This window comes from Manis pentadactyla, chromosome 8, assembly GCF_030020395.1.
Source record: "Manis pentadactyla isolate mManPen7 chromosome 8, mManPen7.hap1, whole genome shotgun sequence".
NCBI classification, from domain to species: Eukaryota; Metazoa; Chordata; class Mammalia; order Pholidota; family Manidae; genus Manis; species Manis pentadactyla.
This window is the reverse complement of record NC_080026.1, coordinates 93268122-93292765: the sequence shown is the minus strand read 5'-3', so window position 1 is coordinate 93292765 and position 24644 is coordinate 93268122. Positions and strand designations below refer to the sequence as shown.

The window sequence follows — 24644 nt, the reverse complement described above, 5'->3', positions numbered from 1 at the left end:
GCCAATTAACATACAATAAAGGAGCCATGGACATACAATGGGGAAATGACAGTCTCTTCAACAGATGGTGCTGGTAAAACTGGACAGCTACATGTAAGAGAATGAAACTAGATCACTGTCTAACCCCATACACAAAAGTAAATTCAAAATGGATCAAAGACCTGAATGTAAGTCATGAAACCATAAAACTCTTAGAAAAAAACAGGCAAAAATCTCATGGACATAAACATGAGTGACTTCTTCATGAACATTATCTCCCTGGACAAGGGAAACAAAAGCAAAAATGAACAAGTGGGACTATATCAAGCTAAAAAGCTTCTGTACAGCAAAGGACACCATCAATAGAACAAAAAGGTATCCTACAGTATGGGAGAATATATTCATAAATAACAGATCTGATGAAGGGTTGAAATCCAAAATATATAAAGAGCTCATGCACCTCAACAAACAAAAAGCAAATAATCCAATTAAAAAGTGGGCATCCCCCCTCATGTTCTGAGAGAAATCTTCTGCATACATGGATGTTTATTGCCCTCGTCTAGCGCGGATTAACACATAGTCTACAGGCACACACCTGATCATCTACATTTGCTCTCTTACAACACTAAACTCTGTTTTCTACCTTTATCTCGTATCTACCTACCACTTCAGCATTTTATTAAAAATAATAATAATAGAGAAATGTGGTTTCCACATATAAATCAGGTTTAAAAATCAAATGAATATTCATATTTGAACTGACTGTGTATAGTTCATAATGCATTAACAAAACCGAAAGCTTCTGTGATGACTGCCCTTGCACTGTTCACCATGTAACTTATTCACTATGTAAGAATTTGTACTCCATGTAAGAATTTGTTCGTTATGCATCAGAAGATTGGAGACTGACGAAAATTGGGCTTGGGGTGGATTAATGATTGTGCATTGAGTATTGACCCCCCTATACAGAGATTTGTTGTGGTTAACAACTATTTGATCAATAAATATGAGAGATGCCCTCACAAAATATATATATATATATATATACATATATATATATATATATATAAACACACTTCCAATTGTAAAATAAATAAGTAACCGGGATGTAATGTATAGCATAAGGAATATAGTCAAAATATTGTAACAACTTGGTATGGTGATACCTGGTACCTAGAAATATCATGTATATAAATGTTGAGTCGCTGTGTTGTACACCTGAAACTAATGTAATGCAATGCTGTTGTCAACTACCCTTCAATAAAAAAAAAAATAATAATAATAAAAAAAAAAAAAAGTGGGCAGAGGAGCTGAATAGACAGTTCTCTAAAGACAAAATTCAGATGGCCAACAGACACATGAAAAGATGCTCCACATCACTTGTCATCAGAGAAATGCAAATTAAAACCACAATGAGATATCACCTCACACCAGTAAGGATCACCATCATCGAAAAGACAAACAACAACAAATGTTGGCGAGGTTGTGGAGAAAGGGGAACCCTCCTACACTGCTGGTGGGAATGTAAATTAGTTCAACCATTGTGGAAAGCAGTATGGAGGTTCCTCAAAATGCTCAAAATAGAAATACCATTTGACCCAGGAATTCCACTCCTAGGAATTTACCCTAAGAATGCAGCACTCCAGTTTGAAAAAGACAGGTGCACCCCTATGTTTATCGCAGCACTATTTACAATAGCCAAGAATTGGAAGCAACCTAAGTGTCCATCAGTAGATGAATGGATAAAGAAGATGTGGTACATATACACAATGGAACATTACTCAGCCATAAGAAGAAAACAAATCCTACCATTTGCAAGAACATGGATGGAGCTAGAGGGTATTATGCTCAGTGAAATAAGCCAAGCGGAGAAAGAGAAATACCAACTGATTTCACTCATCTGTGGAGTATAAGAACAAAGGAAAAACTGAAGGAACAAAACAGCAGCAGAATCACAGAACCCAAGAATGGACTAACAGGTACCAACGGGAAAGGGACTGGGGAGGTTGAGTGGGTAGGGAGTGATAAGGGGGGGAAGAAGAAAGGGGGTATTATGATTAGCATGCATAATGTGGGGGATGGGAGAAAGGGGAGGGCTATGCAACACAGAGAAGACAAGTAGTGATTCTACAACATTTTGCTATGCTGAAGGACAGTGACTGTAACAGGGTTTGTTGGGGGGAGATGGTATAGGGGAGAGCCTAGTAAACATAATATTCTTCATGTAATTGTAGATTAATGATAAAAAAAAAAGAGAAAGAAAAGGAGGATTACTCCCTGAGAGGATAAAACTAACTGCAAATCAATGATTAATGCATCTTTACATATCCATAATTTTGATCTTTCAAAGGGTGTCAGATGATCAGCTATGGAAGTACATTTTTCTGATAATATTCCTTTCTCTTAAAAAAAAAATGCAGTTCCTGTGTGGTGATCTCCAATAGGTTCTTCACAATGGTATAAAGGTCATATCAAAGTGTGGGCAAGGGGTTTGTTTATGTTTATACAGAGGATCAAAGCCTAATTTGGCTACACAGAAAACGAATTAAGATACGATATGAAGAAGAACTTCCAACATCAACATCCTCTGGAAGAGTCATTCCAGAAGATGAACATCAAAAAACTTCAACAAAGATCCTGGCGCTGCTGCAGTTGTAGCTGCAGTCATCCCACCAGTTCCTGGACTTGCCCTTGGAATGAAGAAGGAGATATCTAAGCTGGCCTGTGCATACAGTAAAACAACAAATTTGACTGGATCTATACTGTCGGAACTCAACCAAGAATTAGGAGAAGTGCAAGCTGCAGTGCTCCAAAATCATGCAACTATAGACTATCTACTGTTAAAAGAACACATGGGATGTGAACAGTTCCCAGGAATGTGTTGTTTTAATTTGTCTGATTTTTCTCAAACTATTCAAATTCAGTTAGACAATATCCATTATATCATTGATAAGTTTTCACAAATGCCTATGGTACCTAACTGGTTTTCTTGGTTTCACTGGATATGGCTGGTAATTGTAGGTCTGCTTTGTTATGTAGCTATATTCCTATTATGTTAATGTATGTACGCAATTTAATTAGTAGTTTAAAACCTATACGTGCGTATGTTACTCTACAAGAAGATATGTCAAAGAAATAATCAATCTTCCCATGTTTTCTGCTGCCTGCTACTTCTATAGCTTTCCTTCTTCCTTCCTAATTACAACCCTTTAGTAGAATTAGTGCCTCATATCGAAAATTACCGAGTATCATAATTCTTCCAAGTGGTAAAGATACCTCAAGACAAATGCTGGGCATAGAAGCCACAGGGCATAAATCTGCAAATAAATAAAAAGCTAACCATTTCAAAGAATATTTCTTCTCTCTCACTTACCAACTTTATATTTCCCTGTATGGCCCCAGAAGATGACTGGTTAGCCAGAGACGGGTAAGATTCCTCAAGGGAATAACGCCCTAAGACAGGCACAGTCGCAGGGGAGCCATCAAGTGAGAAATTGGGGATCAACAGAGGTGAGGCTTAGAACCTCACCCCCTCTGTTTTGAGAGAAATCTTCTGCATCCATGGATGTTTTGTTGCCCTTGTCTAGCTTGGATTAATACTTAGTCTATAGGCACACACCTGATCATCTACATTTGCCCTCTTATAGCACTAAACTATGTTTTCTACCTTTATCTTGTATCTACCTACCACTTCAGCATTTTATTAAAAAACAAATAATAATAATAATAATAGTAAGGGGGAAATGTGGGATTCACATATAAATCAAGTATAAAAATCAAACGAACAATCATATTTGACTTGATTGTTTATAGTTCATGATGCATGGTCAAAACAGAAAGTTTCTGTGATATGAATGCCCTTGCACTGTTCACCATGTAAGAACTTACTCACTATGTAAGACCTTGGTCACCATGTAAGAACTTGTTTGTTATGCTTCAGAAGATTGGAGACTGTTGAGATATAGGCTTGGGGTTGATTAATGACTGTGCATTGAGTCCCCTATACAGAATTTTATTGTTGTTAACAACCATTTGATCAATAAATATGAGAGATGCCCTCTCAAAAAAAAAAAAAAAAAAGAATGCAGCACTCCAGTTTGAAAAAGACAGATGCACCACTATGTTTATCGCTGCACTATTTACAATAGCCAAGATATAGAAGCAACCTAAATGTCCATCAGTAGATGAATGGATAAAGAAGATGTGGTACATATACACAATGGAATATTACGCAGCCATAAGAAAAAAACAGATCCTACCATTTGCAACAACATGGATGGAGCTAGAGGCTATTATGCTCAGTGAAATAAGCCAGGCGGAGAAAGACAAGTACCAAATGATTTCACTCATATGTGGAGTATAAGAACAAAGGAAAACTGAAGGAACAAAACAGCAGCAGAGTCACAGAACCCAAGAATGGACTAATAGTTACCAAAGGGAAAGGGACAGGGGAGGATGGGTGGGAAGGGAGGGATAAGGGCGGGGAAAAAGAAAGAGGGCTTTACAATTAGCATGTATAGTGCGTGGGGGGCACGGGGAGGGCTGTGCAACACAGAGAAGACAAGTAGTGATTTTACAGCATCTTACTACGCAGATGGACAGTGACTGTGAAGGGGCATGTTGGGGGGACTTGGTGAAGGGGGGAACCTAGTAAACATAATGTTCTTCATGTAATTGTAAATTAATGATACCAAAATAAAATTAAAAAAATTTTTTAGATTAAAAAAAAAGAAACATACTAGTATTTGCTTATGTTTGCATGAAAAAGCTCTGAGAAGACACCAGAAAAAAAAAGTGGCACATTTGTAGTTACATAAGAACAGGGCAGATGGAAAAGGTTCAGGAGCAAGATTATTCACTGTATCTCTTTTTTTTATTATTTTTTTTTTATTTTTGCATTTTGCTGAATGTAGTATCTAATTTAAAACCTCAATGGAAGGATTAAATAGCAAATGAGGCACAGCTACAGCAAGAATTAGTGCTTTGGAATAAAGAACTGGAAAAAAATCATTGAGGGCACAATACAGAAAAACAAAAAGTATAAAGTAAGAAAAAAGAGTATAACAGTCATGGAGGATAGTGTGAAAAGGCCTGTTACAATTCCAACTGGCATTCCAAAAGGCAAAACAAGCAGAATGAGGGAGACAGAAAATATGAAGGGAAAATAGCCACAAGGTTTTCCAAAATGATGAACTATGTGAATCCTCAGCTTCAGGAAGAACAAATTCCAAAGAGAATAAATTAAAAGAAATTCATATCTAGATAGAAACTTTGTTGTAAAATTTCAAAAAACCAAAAATGAAAAGATCTTAAAAACATCTCTCCCTTACAAAAAAGACAAATTCTCTATAAACGAATGACAATTAAACAAGAGCGACAAGGGAAGCCAGAGGCAGTGAAATGACGGCAAAGCGCTGGGAGGTGTCAACAAGCAGGAACTTCAAAGTGTCAACCAGCTCAAGTTAAGAATCAAACACAAGGTGAAAACAAGACATTTCAGGCAAACAGAAACTGAGACCATGTGCTGCCAGAGACATGCACTGAAAGCACAACTACTGGGTGTATGCTAAGAAAAAGGAAAATTATCCCAAAAGGAAGCTCAGAGATGAAAGAGCAATGAGCAAAGGAATTGGCAAACATGGGGGTAAATATAAACCAACACTGACTGTATCAAATAATAGTACCAATGACTGATTTAGTAGAGAAAAACAAGATAGGCCTAAACTACTGGACAAAAATAACCCTCAGAATGAGAAAAGGCAATTTTAGTTAAGAGCAATAGCAAAAAGAATGCTAAAGACTCAGAAAGATTCTAAGAGCTAAACCAGAATTCAGGAAAGGAGCGGGAAATATAGGAAATGCAAGACAATGAACAAATATAACCCATGATGATAGACATAAACTCTAACAGAAAAGTAGCCACAGTAAATGTAAACAGACCTAAGGCAGTTGCATGGATAGTTACTTGGACTGGGTGACAAAACGAAATCTAGCTAATTGCATTTAACAGAGACCCGGCTAAAATATAAAAACAAAGGGAATTTAAAAAGCAAAATAGAAAATCTCCATGGTGAGTACTAAGCAAAAGAAAGTTGGTACACTTAAAAATGATTAAGATGCTTTTAAATTTTATGTGCATTTTGCCACAATTTTTTAAAATAATAATAATAAATTTGGGATTGCTCTATTAGTATCAGTCGAAATTAACATTTTGGCAAAAAGCATTATTTAAGATCAAAAGGACCACTGCATAGAGTTCGACTCACCAGGAAAACAAAACAATACTAAACTTGTTTAATAAAACAGTGGCAAAACATATAAAACAGAAGTTCTCAGAACTCTAGCTGTAGGGAGAAATCTATAAATCTTCAACAATCCAGCTTCACGGTAGAAGATTTTAACATGACCCTCTCACTAATTAATATATCAAGAGACCATGATTTGAACAAAGAACTCTGCATCCAAAAATTACCAAAAAGATATTATTCTCAAGTACACAGGAACATTTATATAAACTGAACATTTATTAGACCACAGAGAAAATTCAGCAGACATCAAGGAATGGACATGATACAGACAACATTCTGACTACAGTGCAAGTCTCTTAGATATCAATGACCAAGAGATGACATTTAAAACTCCATTTTCTTGAAAATGTAAAAAGCATAGCTTTAAATAACTCACAGTTTAAAGAAAAATCATAAGGAAATTTAGAAATTAAGAACGTAGGCAATAATGAAAAATGCTTCATACCAAAATTAACAGATGAAGTTAAAAAGATCCTTAGAGAAATGTAGAGTCTTAAATTACATTAAGAAAAGGAGGCCAAAAATTAATGAGCTAAGAATTCAACTCAAGAAGTTAAAAAAAAGAGCAAAAGAAGAAGCCCAAAGAATACAAGAAAAAGGAAGGAAATGAAAAGAATGAAATTAATAAGTTGGAAAATAATGATACAACAGAAAGGGTCAATAAAGCTAAGAGCAAATTTTTTGAAAAAACTAATAAATAAAAATCTTTAGCAAGACTGATCTAGAAAAAAGGAAAAACAATAATTTAAAAATCTGTGATCATAAAGGGGGCATCAGAAAGTTTTTTTTTTAAAAGAGAAAGAGAGAAGGAATATTATAAATAACTTCTTGGCCACAAGTATGAAATTTTAGACAGACTAGGAGATTTAGAAAAATATATCTTGCCAAAACTGATACCAGAAAAATGCCAGAAAACTTGAATAGAGCTATAACTATTGATGTCATGGACTCGGTAGTTAAAAATCTTCCCAACTACAAAACCTGGGTGCCAACCTTCTACAAACTCTTACGCCAAATAGAGAAAGAGGAAAGACTCTTCAATTCACTTTGTGAGACAAAGGATTAAAAACTTGAGCATAACTGTGGTAACACATTTGAAGGTGAGGAAACAGAACCATAAAGTTTCACAGGCCTGTGAAGAAAACAAAACAAAGATCACAGAATAAAGAGAATGACACCTGTGACTACATACTGGATCTTTAAAATATACACAATAATGAAAGTCTAAACACTTGCTTTGTTAAAGGACCTCTCTGATTAGTTTGTGTCTGTAACATATGTAGTACGTAGAGTTTATGCAAGTAAATGTAATCAAGATCGGTATCTTCCTCATGCATTCATGTAGAGTATCCATGGAGCTTTTCTGTCAAGAGTAACTATTTTACAACCTTAAATAAATATATATATCCAAACCATATCCACATGCAAAAGAATGAAATCAGACCTATTCCCAAACATAGAAATAAACTCCAAGTGGATCATACACTTAAATGTAAGAGCTAAAACAGCAAGACTCTTAGAAGAAAATATAGAAGTAAATCTTCATAATCTTGGGTTAAGCAAAGACTTTTTGGATATGACATTAAAAATATAAGCAACAAAATAAAAAATAGATAAATCAGACTTCACAATATTTAAAACTATGGTGCTTCAAAGGACACCATCAAGAAATTGAAAAGACAATTCACAGAACAGGAGAAAATAACTGTAAGCCATGTACCTGAAAAGGGTTTAGAATCCAAAATTTATAAAGAAGGATTATAAATCAACAATAAAAAAATACATAACCCAATTCAAAAATGGGCAAAGCACTTGAACAGACATTTCTCCAAAGAAGATATACAAATGACCAGTAAACATGAAAATATGCCCAATATTACCATTGCGGAAATCCAAACCAAAAGCACAATGAGATGACACTTCACACACACAAGAATGGCTATAATCAAAAAGTGAGACAATAACAAGGATGAAGTTGGAACCCTTATACATTGTTGGTGGAATGTAAAATGGTGCAGCCATGTAGGAAAACAGTTCCTAAGAGTTAAATGTAGAGTTACCAAATGACCAAGCAATTCCACACCTAGGTATATACCCAAGAGAAACAAAAAATATGTCCACACAAAAACCTGTACATAAATATTCATAGCAGCATTATTCATAAAAGCCAGAAAGTGGGAACAACCTAAATGTCAACTGATGAAAAGATATACAAAAGGTGGTATGTCCATAACTAAATATTACGCAGCCATGAAAAGGAATGAGATACGGTTACATGTTACAACTTGGATGAAACTTGAAAATATTATGTTACATGAAATAAGCCAGACACAAAAGGTCACATCTTCTTAGGAGTCCATTAATATGAAATGTTCAAAATAGGGACATCCATAGAGACAGAAAGTAGGTTAGTGCTGGGAGAAAATAAGCAGCGATTGCAAGTGGGTACACAGTTTCCTTTGGGGATGATGAAAATGTTCTAAAATTGATTGTGGTAGTGGGTGCACAACTCTGTGAATATACTAAAAACCATTGACTTGTGCTCTTTAAATGGGTGAATTATACAGTATGTGAATGATATTTCAACAAAATTGTTAATAATAAACCATATAGATGGTGTCTGGCAATTGACCGAATTGTGCTCTTGTTAAAACTTTTGTTTCTGAGGAAAAACTGTCCTTAAAGCACGTTTCAAGTGCTGAGTGCCACCCAAAGAGGACAGTTGTCATCACTTATCTAGGCCCAAAATAGAAGTGAACCTTGATGTCATCGCTCCTCTTTAATGGACGCCCCCCCACCGGCATCTCTTGGACATGAGCCACACCACATACCACTTGGAACCTGCTAAATGCACATTTCATCACTAAGAATCTAAAGATTCTTAAAAACCCTAAGGTTCTCCCTTAGATTTTATCGATGAGGACACTAACCTAGAAAGGGGTTAAAACTTTATTGCCAAGAGCCCCACAGCAGTTTCCAGAAAGCTGGGATTACAGCCTGTCCCCTCTGCATCCCCTTTCTCTTCCTACAGATTTTTTACAGGGTTTCTGTGCCCCTCAAACTGGTCTTCCAGGCACAGTCAGAACCAAACTCCTCACAGCCTCAACATCCAGGACTGGAGCTAGCAGGGGATCAGGAGGCCACAATTCAGGGGCGAGAGAGGGGGCTGCTGAGGGGGGAAGACGGGACTGGTTTCTGAGAAGGCAGCATGACCCCTGTTCCTGTAAGAGCAGGAGACGCAAGTGGGAACATAAACTCAAGGGATGAGCCACCCCATGGTGTCACACGCGGTCTGGGGCCTGTGGCTATTTGTTCCTGTCATGTACACAGCTGGAAACTGAACTCATGAGAGCAGTACCCCCCACTTTACCCAGCTGTTGTCACCTCAGACTAGTGTGACTTTGACCAGCAGAAGTTTTCCCTGTGAGTCACTCAACCCTCGGAAACTTCACCACACCCTGACCTCAGGTAAGACAAAGGATGAAGACAACCCGGGGCCTCAGGTCCCACTCATTTCTCTCCCCAGCCGGGTCCCAGAGCTGCCCACCCACCCATCCTGAGGCTGCAACCTCAGGCCAGGGCTCGGGAGGAGGCTGGGGACCAGCACGGCCACTGGCTCTCCTCACAAAGCGAGGAGCCGGAGACCCTCTCCTGGGGTACAGTTCTGGGGCTCAGAGCCTGGGCCGGCTGGGATGTAGGCGTGGGTCAGGAGGTCTGAACAATATTACTTTTCCCCGCTGCTTGGGGAGGGACCATACATATTAACACTCACTGGGGGCCAGGCACTGTTCTAAGCACTTCACACAGAGTAACTCCTCGACCTTCACAACCTACGGGGTCTACATTTTTACTATGCCCATTTCCAGCTGAAGAAACTGAGGTATAAAGAGGCTAAGGAGAAGCTAGTGAACCAGACAGGTCCAAGCCCAGGCGGCCAGGCTCCAGAGCCCTACACTGAGCCCTACTCCGTCCTGCCTCTTAGGGCTCACACATGTGATGCTGTGGATCAGCAGCAGGGAGATGCCCCTGCTAGCCAGCTCATCAACACCAGCGCTGGACCTCAAAGTCCCCGGGCCCTTGTGTCTGCTTCACACAAGCCTCACCTGTTTGCGCGGGGCCACCCCCCCACAAGCAGCTCTGACTGGCAGATGGGCCTCTGGCCCTCACAGCTTGCTTCCTGAGGGCTGTCAGCAGGGCCGGATGAGTTGGTGAGGACAGGGTGGGTGCTGGTGGGAGGGGGGAGAGTTGGGGGAGCCGTAACCACAGTTGGGGGGCGGGGCAGGAAGCTGAAGTGATGTGAACGGTGGCCTGGGTGATGAGCTGTGTGGTGAGCCTGCCTGGGGGGCTGATACCACCATTTCAGGAGCCTCTTGTGGGGAGAGAGGGTGTCTGCACAGGAGCATCTCAACATAGGACACCAGGTAGGAAGTCGGGGGTCAGGAAGGCTGGGGGCCCCTGGGTGGTGAGGAAAGAGAGGCCTGGGAGGAGGCTGCTTCATTTGGGCAAGAGCCTGACGGAGCAGGAAGAGCTGCGACTCATAAGACAAGAGACTTGGTTCCAGACTGTGCCGTCTCAAATGCACCGGATGGCCTCATGTCCACCCTGGGCCTCACTCAGCTTCTGTGTATATAAAATGAAGTCACAGCACATAGTCTCTGTAGCCCCTTCAAATGCTAACAGTTAAAGCTTCTAAAAAGCTTAGACAGGCCCCCTGGGAGATAATATGATGAGGGCCAGGATGGAGGCTGAGTTCCTTAGATTAAGGTTATAAACTGCTGGCCTCCTAAATGGGATATACCGACGGCCTTTGAAAGACTCCCCTCTTCCTGTTGACTTCCCTGGGGCCTGCTGTGTTGCCTGGAATCAGGTCACTCCTTTGGGCAAGGGGTGGAAGGCTCACTGGAATGAGGGCAAGTTCCTGCTCTCCACAATCCCCCATGCCTCCGAGAAGCTGCTGTCCCTGGCAGGTGCTGGAGAGGAAAGGCCTCTGAGGAGTTCAGTTTGGATAGGGGTACAGAGAGGAGACTGCAGGGCATAAACAGACACAGGGAAAGTCTCCAGAGCCACTCAAAATGAGGAGGAACTCTCTAGCTAACCATTGTTCACAGTTGACCAATAGTAGGAATAGGCAGAATTCAGCAGAGCATGGCAGAGGGTGTCCAAGAGAAGTGAGCATCAGGAGATCTGGAGAGCGAACTTACAGGCCCCTCCTCACATAGGACCTAAGGACGTAGGCCTAACAGCAGCCTTTATTCTAGAATTCAGGCTGATACTCTTCCATGAGGCTCAGAGAGGGAAAATGGGGAGAAGGGCCATGAACAACCTTGTTTCTTTTCCAACTTCGTGGGAGAGACAGACAGAGACAGAGGATGGGGCTGGGGAAGCCTGGCTTGTTCTGGGGCCCAAAATGACACCTCCAGAATCCAGGCTTCTCTAGGTCCGTTAGGTTCCCAGGCCCCTCCACAAGTCTGCTGCAGCTACTCTCAGTCCCCTTCTCTGTATGCAGAGCCTCCTCCCCACCAGCAGCTGCTATGGTCTTGGGGACCAAGCCATGGATCTGGATCCCCACTGGGCCTTAAATAATGAAATCCTAGCAAGGGGCTCCCCATGGCTATATGACCTTGGGCAAGTCACTTCCCATCTGGGCCCTTCTGTGCAAGGTGGACCAGGTTTGTAAAGGCCATTCCAGCCCTGACATTTAGTGACTTAAGAATACCGCATTCCCTCCCCGTTCCATATGCCCTGATAGTCCACAGTTGAGGGGATGGGTCAGCCATCCTTCATGCCTCTGCCCACAGCTTCCTGGAGCCCAAAGGCCCCTGTCTCTGCAGCTCCATGGCCACCTGTATGCTCCTCCCAGGCCTCCTCCTCCTGCTGCTGCCTCCACCAGCCCCAGCCCCGTGCCACACAGCTGCCCGCTCCGAGTGCAGGCGCGACCGCAAATTCGTGCCTGGCTCGTGGCTGGCGGGGGAGGGTGTGGATGTGACCAGCCTCAGGCGCTCAGGCTCCTTCCCAGTGGACACACAGCACTTCCTGCGACCTGATGGCACCTGCACCCTCTGTCGCAACGACCTGCAGCAGGGTGACCTCCAGCGCCTGCCCCTGGCGCTCACCGACTGGCGGGCCCAGGGTTCAGGCTGCCGGCGCCACGTGACCAGGGCCAAGGTCAGCTCCACTGAGGCTGTGGCCAGGGAGGCGGCAGGCAGCATCCGCAACGACTGGAAGGTGGAGCTGGACGTGACTCCCAAGCCCAGCATCAATGCACAAGTGGCCGTGGCCGGCTCGCACTCCAAGGCAGCCAACTTTGCCGCCCAGAAGACCCACCAGGACCAGTACAGCTTCAGCAGTGACTCCGTGGAGTGTCACTTCTACAGGTGAGCATTAGAGGTCAGGGCAGAGGGCCTTGGAGAAGGTGTGGGAAACCTGGAGCAGTCCAGGAGCTCTGGGATGACTGCTTCCATGGAGAAGAAACCATAGTCCTGGTTCTCACACACCACGTGGCACAGGGTCCTGTGGCCTCCTCCCCGGCGGCCCTGACTTGGAAGCACCCAGAGAGAGAACAGGTAGAGAGGAAGCATGCAAGGCTTGGAGCCAGGCCACCTGGGTTCAAGTTCTAGTTCTGCCACTTTATGACCGTGGCAATCTCAAGGGGGGCTAGTGAATGGGGAAAATGCTACTTACCACTGGCCCACATGGTATTTTTCTCACCCTTCACAGCTTTCACCTGGTACACACCCCTCCACTTCACCCTGATTTTATGAAGGCCCTCAGGAGCCTGCCCCCCAACTTCAACACGTCCAGTGAGCCTGACTACCTCAGGCTCATCTCCAACTATGGCACCCACTTCATTCGTTCCATGGAGCTGGGCGGCCAGATCTCAGCCCTCACAGCCCTGCGCACCTGCGAGCTGGCCCTGCAAGGGCTCACGGCCAATGAGGTGGGTGACTGCCTGGCCGTCGAGGCCCAGGTCAGCATAGGCGGCCACGCCAGTGCCTCATCGGAGTTCAAGGCCTGTGAGGAGAAGAAGAAGCAGCACCAGATGCTGACCTCCTTTCACCAGGCCTACCGGGAACGCTATTCCAAGGTGGTTGGTGGCCACCACACCTTCATGCATGACCTGCTGTTCGGGAACCAGGCTGGGCCTGAGCAGTTCTCAGCCTGGGTGGGCTCGCTGCCGGAAAACCCCGGCCTGGTGGACTACTCCCTGGAGCCTCTACATGTGCTCCTGGAGAAAAAGGACCCACGGCGGGAGGCTCTGAGGCAGGCAGTGAGCAAGTATGTGACAGACAGGGCACGCTGGAGGGACTGCAGCCGACCCTGCCCCTTGGGGCAGTATAAGAGCCCCCACGACCCATGTCAATGTGTGTGCCATGGCTCGGCAGTCACCAACCAGGACTGCTGTCCCCGGCAGAGGGGCCTGGCCCGGCTGGAGGTTATGAACTTCCTGGCAACAGGTCTATGGGGAGACAGCATCACTGCCACAGACGCCTATCTGAAGGTCTTCTTTGGAGGCCGGGAGCTGAGGACGGACACAGTGTGGAACAATAACAACCCCAGGTGGATGACACGACTGGACTTTGGGGATGTTCTCCTGACCACGGAGGGGCCCCTGAGGGTACAGGTTTGGGACAAGGACTATGGCTGGGATGATGACCTCCTAGGTACCTGTGACCAGACCCCACGTTCTGGCTTACATGAGGTGGGATGCAGCCTGAAACACGGTCATCTGAGATTCTCCTACCACGCCAAGTGCTTGCCGCATCTGGCAGGGAGAAGCTGCCTGGAGTACGCCCCCCAAGGGCTTCTGGGGGAGCCTCCAGGAAACCGGAGTGGGGCAGTCTGGTGAGAACGGTGGCCTTGAGCGCACCAGTATGCCCAGACTGAAGCAATTCTCATAGTGGGAGCCAGGCCCTATCTTCATAGCCCCATTAGACAGATGGAAACTGAGGCTTTTTTTCCCAGTGAGGTGACTGAATTTATAGGCCAGCCCGAGTCTCCCTGTCCAGACTGCCTTAGCTCTGTATTCTCAAACCCTGGAAATGAGCTGGGCTGGGCCATGTCCTATAGCCACTGATAGACAGGCCACAGCTTAAGGCAGAAGCTGGGCAGAAGGCCAGGAGGCTGCTCTGACCAGGCTGCTTGGTATCGCTGGAGACCCTCCCCTGAAGCCCTTCCCAGCGTGCTCAATTCTTCATCACAGCAGCCCTAACCCCTTCTGGCCCCACTGCTGTTTTCTCTGTCTTTTTTTCCACCAAGCTTTGCTCCTCATATGAATCAAGGACTGCCTTGACCTGTCTTGTTGTATAAAAAGCCTGGCAGAGGACCAATAAATGTGCTGTAAGGATGGTGCTTGTGGTGGTGGCAATGGGGGGAACCAAACACAGCCCTGCAGATCAACTTCTACAGTTCATAACCATGGGACGTAGGACGGGTGGTTCACCCCAGGGGCAGGTAGGAAATTTAAATAAACTGGCCACTTTTGTTGGAAATGTGGAAACCCAGAATATTTTACTTTCCTCATAACTCCTTGATTCAAGGAACAGCAGCATACATGCAACAGACATTTAGCTCCCAACCAGGAGACAAGGAAGTGGTGGGGACCATGGTGAACTGAAGGACGCAGGTCTCACCCGGCAGGCGCTGCAGCTCTGCATCAGCCAAGCAGTCCCAGTCAGGAATGGGAGGCACTGCCAGGCCTTCTAGTTTCTTAAAGTCACCAGAAATCCTGATTTGACTTCTAACTGCTGGCAATTCATTTCACTTTATAAAAATAAACTGATGTGGGCAAACATGGCCCAGGCCAAAGAGAACATGCATGTGTGGCCATAACTGATTCACAGCAATCAGTGTGAAACTCCAGTTTCAAGAGAACCCTTTTGGCAAGCTTTCCCCATCCCACAATTTGAAGGAAAAAGGCAGTTCTTCCAACAGTGTCAAGGGCCTCCTGCTTTGGCATGCAGTAAATCCCAGTGTCTCAGGTTCTGATATAAAATGAAATGGTCTTTAGTTCGTGTGCTTGGCACACAGACCTCATAACACAAGACAATGGGGTGGAGGGCGAGATTCAGGGAACCTCCTAGACCTGGTAGGATCTGGCTGTGAAGGGCAGTTGTCAGAGGAGCTCGGAGTTGCTGGCAGGGCCCTCCTGACTCTCTCTGAACCTCCCTACAAATAAGCCCTTTGAGGTTTGTGTGGACTCATGGGCCTAAAAGCCCAGGAGTGATATTACACTGACCCTGAGTCCCCAGGTGGAGCAGAGGGAATGGCGAGCTCAAAAAGCCTGGTTGAAACTGCTGTTCTTACACCTTTCTGTTCACAGCCACACACAAAAACAAAAGCACTAGAGGAACCTTGAAACCATGCTGGCTACTGTGCTAATCAAAAGCGTGGGTGTGGGCCGTACCCCTCGGGGAAAGCAGGGGCAGGGCAGGCCTCACTCTGGGCACAGCTCTGAAGAGACGGGAGTCTGGTTTAAGCACACATGTGATCAGTGACCTCCAGCAAGTCCCTCTGCTCCCTGGGCTTTGGTTTCCAAAAGGACAATCTGTTCAACCCCCTGTTTGGAAGATCAGTGCTAGAGAAGGGGTCCTGCAAGCTCATCTGGCTTAATGGTCTTATATATAGGGCAACTGAGGCCAGAAGAAGGGATTTAGCTGTGGTTACAGAGGTTAGTGGCAGAGCCTGCTCTTTGCATCCTGGCACTTCACTCCTAGCACAGCTCTGCAGAGACCACAAGGACCTGGCGAGAAGGGCCCTTTGGGAAAAGGTGTGTATGACCAGGAGGAGTGGCCTGAGGTTGAGGGGCAGCTGCAGAGCCATGAACCCTCAGCCCTAATGCAAGTCCCAACATGATGTGTCCGTTTCCATCCTGCTTGGACACTGGTATACTCTGTCACACTCGGGGCCCCTGGTTTGCTCAGAAAATTCCCACTATGCCAGGTATCTTCTATTTGCCTCTGGGTCTGGTCCTCACCCTGCTCCGCCCTGCTCTGGCCCGAGGCTGACCTATCTGGGGCTCTGTCAGCCGGCAGAAGACTGGAGAGAGGAGGGGAGAGGGAGAGATCAGGGCATTCACTCCCCTCAGTGTCTGTCACTGAGGCGGCCTTGGCCTCTCTGTATGTCCCTGTGTCACTGCTCCTCTCAAGGCCTCTGCACGCCTCTTTCTAGGTTCCAGCAGCTGCCCGCTCCCCTCAACCCCCAGGCCTCTGGATGCTAACAGCTCCACCACTACTAACCCTGAGCTGTTAACCTGTCGCCTGTGCTTCTCTGGAGCCCCCTACACCTTTGTGAGTGGGCCTATTATAAACAAACCCTACACAAATTATTGTAATTTGACTACGCCAGTGGCTTTTGTTATGGTCTGAATGTTTGTGTCCCCCCAAAATTCATGTGTTGAAATCATAATCCCCAAGGTGATGGTATCAGGAGGTGGGGCCTTGGGGAGGTGATTAGGTCATGAAGGTGAAGCCCTCAGGAATGGGACTCGTGCCCTTACCAAAGGGACCCCAGAGAGCCCTTGGCTCCTGCTCCTTCATGGGGACACTGTGAGAAGGTGTCTTCTGTGAATCAGAAAGCAGGCCCACCGAATCTGCCAACACCTGCACTTGGCCTTACAGCCTCCAGAACTGTGAGAAATCAATTTCTGTTGTTTGTAAGCCACCTGGTCTGTGGTGCATTGTCAGAGCAGCTGGAAAGCACAGAGCTGGGTTCCTAAGGGAATCCTGACAACACACCTGTGAGTGCTGCTGGCAGTCAGAGCCACCTCCCACGGGAGCTGCAAAGGTCAGGAAGCAGGGTGGCATTCAGGCTAGGGGACTCACTGGGGTTGCTTTTCTCTCCCTCCCTCTCCCTCCTGCCCTCCCTCCCCCTCCTCCCACCTCTCTCCCTCTCCATGCCCCCTTCTCTCTCTCCCTGCCCCTCCTCTCCCTCCCCTCTCTCTCTGTCCCTTCCCCTCCTCTTTCTCTCTGTCTCTCCCCCGTCCCCAACCCTCTCTCTGTCCCTTCCCCTCCCCCGCCCTCTCTCTCTCAGTCCAAGTGATCTCTTCCAAGATTTTGGGCTGGTGGGAATGACAGCCCAGTGTTTGTTTTTTGAGCAGTTACCACACGAACCTTCATGTCCCTTCAAACACACTTTGTGGTCTCTGAGGTGCGACACAGCGGCCATGGAGGCTGTCGGTGTCTCCGTGTGTGAGCAGAGGGCCTGCTGGAGGACAGGCAGTATGGGGGTGGAGAGGCCCTAAGGGAGGTGCAGGGGGCCCCTTGCAGCTTTGGGAGACTATGAATCCTCTCTACATGTGCATTCCCCCACATCTGTCACCAAGGGCAGCCATTTCTGCATGCTCACATTTATCCCCTTCTGCCCATAACCGCAGCCTCTCTAGCTGGTGCCACCAAACTCTAGTCTTCCTGTTGCTTCCTCACTGAACTCTAGGCTGTCTGTCTGCCCCTCAGTCCCTCCACCCAACAGCCACCGTGGTGCGGGCCCCCTGCCCATATCCCCTCAGCCCAACTCCGAGCAGGCCCCTGTGTCTCTGCCTAAGGGCCCACACTGGAGCCCACTCAGCCCACCCTAAGGGAAGGCCAGAAGTGCTGGGGAACAGTGTCCATGCCCCACACAGCCCAGGACGGCCTTCAACCAAGGCTGATGGGAAGTGGTACATAAATACCTTGATGCGCATATTCTACAGTGGCTCTGAGTTCCCCAGCAGGGCTAATGCAGTACCCACAATGGTGACTGGCTTGACCACACACGCTCTCTTGGCTGTCTCCCTTTCCTGTCTCAATTCCCCACATCCCTGCTGGTATTTTCTGGAATCACTACCCACAGAAACTACCTGCCTGTGAATCCCTGAGTCTCAAGGTTTGCCCCTGGGAAAGTCAGCTAAAGACACACACCTGACCACATCATTGCCTTACTTAAAACTCTTCATTGGTTCCTTGTGGCTCAAGGGATAAAACTCAAAGCCCCTAATGTGACCCACATTCTGAATTCACTCTCAAATCTGCTCCCCTTCCTAAGCCCTGCCTCACTGAGCTAACTGGTTCCTCTGTTGCCCATACTCTCTCTAGCCCTTCACACGGCCTCCTCTTTCTGGAACTCTTCCCCTCCACCCTAAGTCCTCCTCAGCCTTCTGCTTCAAGGGTGGCTTTCTCCAGGAAGCCTTCCCGTGCTTCCAGGGCTAGGCCAGGATCCCCTATGCCCCCTCCCGTGATCCTCAGTATTTCTCTATCCCAACACTCAGAGGCCTGGACCATTTCTATCCTAGTCACAGCTGAATCAACAAGTCCAGCCCCTGGCATACATTTGATGCTCAAAAAATCTTAGAGGGATGACTAGATGAGTAAGTGAATGAGTCAATGAACCAGTGAAATCTACCAAAGAACCTTCCAGCCTCTGCTTGAACAGTCCCAGAGGCAGACCGCTCATTACCTACAGAGGTAGCTGTTGTACATGTATGAGGTTCTAACCATGAGCCACCATATGACAGAAACCTGCCTCCTTGTGATGCCTGGGCCTGGGGGTGGGTCAGGGATTCTGTGTCTAAATTTTTGGTCCTGTCTCTGATTTGGTGGGCAAAAAGACCACTAGACAGATTGTAGGCCAGGCAACAGCTACCCTTCACTCCTCCCTCTGTGAAGGAGCACAGAAGGGCCACACACTGCCCGGTGGAGGGGGACGTGGGACTGGGCCAGCTGTCCCCATCTCTGTTACTGGCAACAGAAGCAAGAACCTCTCATGGAAGATGAAAGACAGCTCTTGACTGTTATCTAATAGACCTTGTTTCTCAGGAGACCCGGTCACAACTGAGTCAATTCCAGCTGGGGCAGCTCTTTCATAGCCTAGGCAAGTTGTGACGCCAGAAGGCCAGGCCCACCCCCTTAACCTTCTACCAGTCCTGCCCCACTGCCTTTGAGGTCCTTTCTAGCCAAGACTTCCTAGCACATGGAGGCTCATACACAGGCAGGGACAGACTGTGTCTCCCTGGCTTGTTGCTTTTCAGCATGGGGAGTGGGTCTAGTGCAGCTGAAACCAGGGTCACAGGTGAGAGTCTCATGGGGTGGTTGGGGTCAGTGTCACACAAAAAGATAGATCAACCTCCCTCACAGACAGGACGGGACCCTCTGAGCAGCCAAGAAGTAACACTGAACCCAGGCCACAGATGAGATGACCCCAGCCACACATTCACCCCAGACTAGCCAAAGGTAGATCGACTGATCATCTGACCCTTGAATTTGATCCAGGACTGAGCCTCAACACCAATCAGCTCTTTCTAGTACCCTGCAATCACATAAAACCCCCTGCAGATCAGACCCCAGGGTCCCAGGTGTAAAATAAGGAGCTGGAACAATGACCTCTGCACCGCTTTCCCTCTGGGAGGCGCTAGACCGCCTAGTCCATGACCCTCAGGGTATGTGGCTGAGTGGCCCCAAGAGCCCCATCACCCCGAATCTGCTGGGCGTGCGGGGGGCATACCCTGTGAGCCCCGCTTTCCGATGCTTGGAGGCAGCCAGGCTCCATTTGCCTTTCTCTTCCCAAAGGCCCAGACCCGCGTCCCCAGCAGGCCGGAACCGGAACAGCTGCTGTTGCCTTGAGCCTTAATCGGACGGAATGTGTTTACTGTGGCGCTCTGACAGCACAGCTGGGCTCACAGTTAATCTCCACACAGCTGGTCCCCAGTTTCATCTTAAAAAGGCAGTGACATCAGCTTGCTGGCAGGACACCAGCTTTTCCCCTGGGAAATCTGAACGCCCCGTGAGGCACCCGTCATGCAATGAGGCTGACCCCCAGGAGAACATCGGTGCCTCCCTTTCCTTTTATTGTCTCAGAAATCAGCACCTTTAGGAGTGGGGACCTTCACCCAGTGTCCTGCCACTGGTGGGAGGCAGCAACGAAGGAGGATGATGTTGCCACCCATGCCTCGCCCTCCCTCATGGTAATGGGACTGCATGTCCCATTTTAGAAAATGGGATTTCATTTTCTAAAGTATTTTTCCAAGCTGGAGTAATTGAGAGACCTCACTGCGTTCCATGCCATTTCACTTTTGTTATTTTTCTCTCACTAACACCACAAATGAAACACTAATAAATAACATTTCTTGAGTGCTTACTGTACTGTGTTAAGGACTATACATATATTAGTACATTTACTCTTCCCAACAAACCCGAGGTGGCTGGACTTACCCCATGTTAGAGATCAGGTACCCCCGAAGGCTGAGGGTCTTCCCCTCACATTTACTCAGTACCTTCTCCCCCAGCCCCTCCGTCTGACTCCTGAAGCACCTAGAGGGTAGCTTCCACTGTCTCCTTCAAGGTCTTCACAACTGTCTCCCACACGATGCCTCCAAGTGGCTGAGGAGGGCCCGCTGGAGGGGGATGCTCTCAGAGCAGGCAGTCTCCCCATGCCACCCTGCCACTGGCTTTTTCCAAATTTGATAAACTATACAGAGCATAATATTTATCATTTTAACCATTATGAGAGAACAACTCAGTGCATTCAATCATTGACAACATTGTGTAAGTATCACCACTATTTATACCTGAACTTTCTCATCACCTCCACCAAACCTCTATCCATCCAGCTGTAGCTTCCCCTCCCACCTCCCACCTCCCCCTAGCCCCTGGTAACTTCTATTTTCTGTCTCTATGAATCTGCCTATTCTTGGTACCTCATATAAGTGGAATCACACAGTTTTGTCATCTGTGTCTGCCTTTTTTTACTCAGCATAATGTTCTCAAGGTCCATCCATATTGTAGCATGTGTCAGGACTTCATTCTTCCTATGGCTGAATAATATTCAGCTTTCTGGGGTACCTCACCTCTGAAATGGGGTAAGTCCAGCCACCTCAGGTTTGTTGGGGAGAGTAAATGTACTAATACATGTATAGTCCTTAACACGTTACAGTAAGAATGTACGCATCACTATGCTTATCCACTCATCTAGTGATGGGCACGTGGGTCGCTTCCACCTTTGGGCTGTTGTGAATAATGCTGCTGTGAACATGGGGGTGCAAGTAGCTGTTGGAATCCCTGCATTCCCTTCTTTCAGACACCAAGGAGAGGAACTGCTGGGTCATCTGGTAATTCTGCGTCTAAGCTTTTGAGAAACCACCAAACTGTTTCCACAGTCTCGTAGCTGTCTCTGCCTTCCCTCTTGTGGGGGGAGAAAGCTGAAGGGGTGGCCACCTGTGCTGGCCTCAGGATGTCTTCCCTGGCACGCTGTCTCATCTCCTATCACCACCATCTCCATAGTCCTTAGCATGGGCCTGGCACATAGTAGGTGCTCCATAAATAGCAGTGAGTGACTGAATGTTAACATGAACTTCCTCCCCACAGGACTATAGGCTGGGGGTGGGGGAGAAGGGGACAGTGAGGCAAGGGATGGGGACAGGCAGCCCCAGAACCCTGCTCCTCAGAAAGAGGACTGGGAATCACTGAGGCTGGGCTAGAGGGAGAGATGTCAGCTCCCTGCTCCTCACCTTCTGGGCTTCCCTTTACAGAGGAACAGCCTCCTCACTGTCCCCCAAGAAAGGCCAATTGCACCCCAACTTTTCCCCCTTGTATCTCGAAACCACTTGAGACCCACCGCATGGGGAGCAATGCATTTGAAGGAAGAGACTTGTGACCAGAGCCAGCCCCAGGCACTAATGCATAATAAATTGTCAGGGTGAAGATGGGATTTCAGGGGCTTTTGGGTTTTACCTTTATGTGCCATTTACCTACCTGCCTACTATGGCACAGGCCCTATGTAAATATTTATTATTTCATTCACTTTTCCTAAGGGCCCCATTTCACAGAGAGAAAACGGAGGCTAAAAAGGTCTGATAACTTGCCTAAAATCTCCCAGTTGCTTAATGCTAGGAAAGGTGAGATTTGAACCTTAGCTTCTGCTGCCAACGGCTGGGGGGTGTGTCCTGCTCCTGTTCCCACTCTGTCTTCCCTTGGCATTGATGCCCCAGCTACTACAGACCTGTGGCAGTGCCAGGCGCCCTAAATCTCTCCTCTTCTCCTAGCCAGGGCCAAAGCCTCATTAGGGCCCTCCTTGCCCTGGCTCCCCACTCCTCTGCTCTGGCTCAGCCTGCCCTGGCCAAGCCCCTCTCAGCATGTGGAAATGACCAGGGTTAAAACCAGGGGCACCCTTGGTTCCCCTCCCCGGGGCACTCACTGAGCTACACCCCCAGCTCCCTTGCCCAGCCTCAGGGCCAGAGGAGGGGAGCGGAGGCTGGATTGGGAATTCCAGGGAGCCTGAAGGAAAAGCAGGCACGGGCATTCTCTGAGCACTCTCTGAGCCTGCTGGGCACACTGACTCTTTCTCTCTGTCTTACCCCCTCAGCTGGCAAGTAAGGACCCCACAGGCAGGATAGGAAGGGGACTTGCTCAAGGCCAAGCAGACAGGCCCAGAAAGCCCCAGTCCACCTCCTTGCTGTCCAAGGGCCCTCCGCTCCCCCAGGAGGCCTAACTCTGGAAGCACCAGTCTCTGGAGGCAGCTCAGGGGAAAGGCCCAGTGACTCCAGCCTGGTTAGAACTCCCCCTCCCACCCCTTAAAGGACAAGCTGGGCAGAGGAGAAACAGAGAAGCCTGTGTTTAAGCTGGGGCCAGCAGTCTAAACATAAACATCTGTTTATGATTTCAAAAACAAAACAAAAATATAGTTTGCTGAACCAATTCACAAGACAAATGAGAAGACAGGGAATTCTATAACTTTGTTAAAAACCCAAAATGGCTTTCAAGTCCTTTGGAACCACTTATTAAACCATGCAAATGTGCTTATTAAGCAAACCATGCAAATTAATGTATAAACCATGAGTCTTATCTCATACTTTAAGCAGGTGCTGTAGAGACCTCAACTAGGTCAAACGGTAGCTGATTCTTGCCTATTATTCGTAGTGTACCTGAAAATAATACTAGGGCTTTCCTTGAAAAGGGTCAGTGATTTAGACGTTTTGGTCATGTCTTCTCTAATTATGTCCCCCAACTATTTCCAGAAACTATGTTTGTTTATCATCTTTGTTGTATCAACAAAATCAGGCAGGAGGGCGCTTATTGATACCATCTGGAGTGAACAGCATTCCCAAAGCTTTTTCAGACCAGATGCATGTGGTAGGTAATATCTCTTAGTAAATGACCCTGAGCAAGTGGCTTCCCCTGAGTCTAGGGTTCCCGATCACACAGGCGTTCATGTGCAGGAAAGGACCTGAGGCGGAAGTGTCTGCAAACACATTGCATGCAGCAGCCCTGGAAAGAGGCCCTGCTTATCAGTCCTCCGCCAGATCTGCAGACAGGAGGGATATCCTGCCTGAGCTCAAAGAGGCTGTCTAGGGCTGAAGAGCATCAATAGTTTTATTGAGAGATGAAGAAACTGAGTCTGGGAGGGTTGAAGCAATTTTCCAGGCACATATTAGATTCACAATAGTACTTGTTTGCTCAAGGAACACTCAGAGACACTGCTATGCACAGAGCTGCAGGGACATAAGGACCCTGCTCCACAGCCTGCGGCTCTCACCTCTCCACCTTACAGACCTGCTCCTGCTGGAGCCAACTTTCCTCCTCAGCCAGCTTCCCCTGGAAACCTCCTGCCTGTCCTTAGCTGAGGAGAGAGGGTGCCTAGCCAGGGAGATTTGCCAGCCAGTGTGCTGATGGGGAAGTCAAGGCAGGAGGGACAAAGGCCTCTCTGGAATGTACAGCCTAGTGCAGAAGGGAGGGACAGAGGGACCCGAGCAACCAGAGGGAATGTGGTCCTCTGCCTGGCCACAGCCCCCCTCCACCCAGTGCTTGCATGGACCCACAGTCCCACCAAGTGCTCCCATAGCCCCCCATCACCAGGGCTTCCCTTCCAAGGGGGTAGGAGGCAGCAAGTTGCTTTGGCCTCTTGGAGCCTATCCTCTTCAGATTCCTAAACCCTTGTGAGGAAATTTATCCCTGGGGACAATGATGGACCTTCCCTTGTGAAGCACATAAATGCACCTGAGTTCATACCCACCTGGCCAGACCAGGACAACCACCACCAGTGCCCATCCCAGTAGAAATCACCACCCAGCAACCCAACAGAACTTCTGCCTGGCCAGCTCCAGCAGCTTTAAAGTTTCTTTTTAATGGGCTTACTTGGCAAAAATTTGCAGCCTAATATATCCTTTTGAAAATCCTATTTGTCTCTGCCATCAAAAAGGTGGGGAACCGCTGGAGAGAACACAAAAGGGAGGCCCCCCACCCATGTTTTTAGGGTCACAGCTGTTGTATTAGCTTTGAGAGCCTAATGTAAACTCTGGATCCTCTCCTGAGAAGAGAAAAGAAACAATTTCAGGTGCAACTTGAAGCCTCCGAAGCCTATACAACCCTCAGTGAAGACGAAGGAGGCTCCACC

The 24644-nt window shown here is 47.0% G+C and overlaps 1 protein-coding gene across 1 annotated transcript; it reads left to right on the top strand.

The window, feature by feature from the left end:
* The first annotated feature begins 10594 nt into the window (after positions 1 to 10594).
* On the top strand, positions 10595 to 14776 carry PRF1 (perforin 1). The gene is made up of 2 exons (XM_057505949.1): positions 10595 to 12661; positions 13005 to 14776. The coding sequence occupies exons 1-2, from the start codon at positions 12123 to 12125 to the stop codon at positions 14131 to 14133; spliced, it is 1668 nt and encodes a 555-aa protein (XP_057361932.1). The 5' UTR covers positions 10595 to 12122; the 3' UTR covers positions 14134 to 14776.
* The last annotated feature ends 9868 nt before the right edge of the window (positions 14777 to 24644 follow it).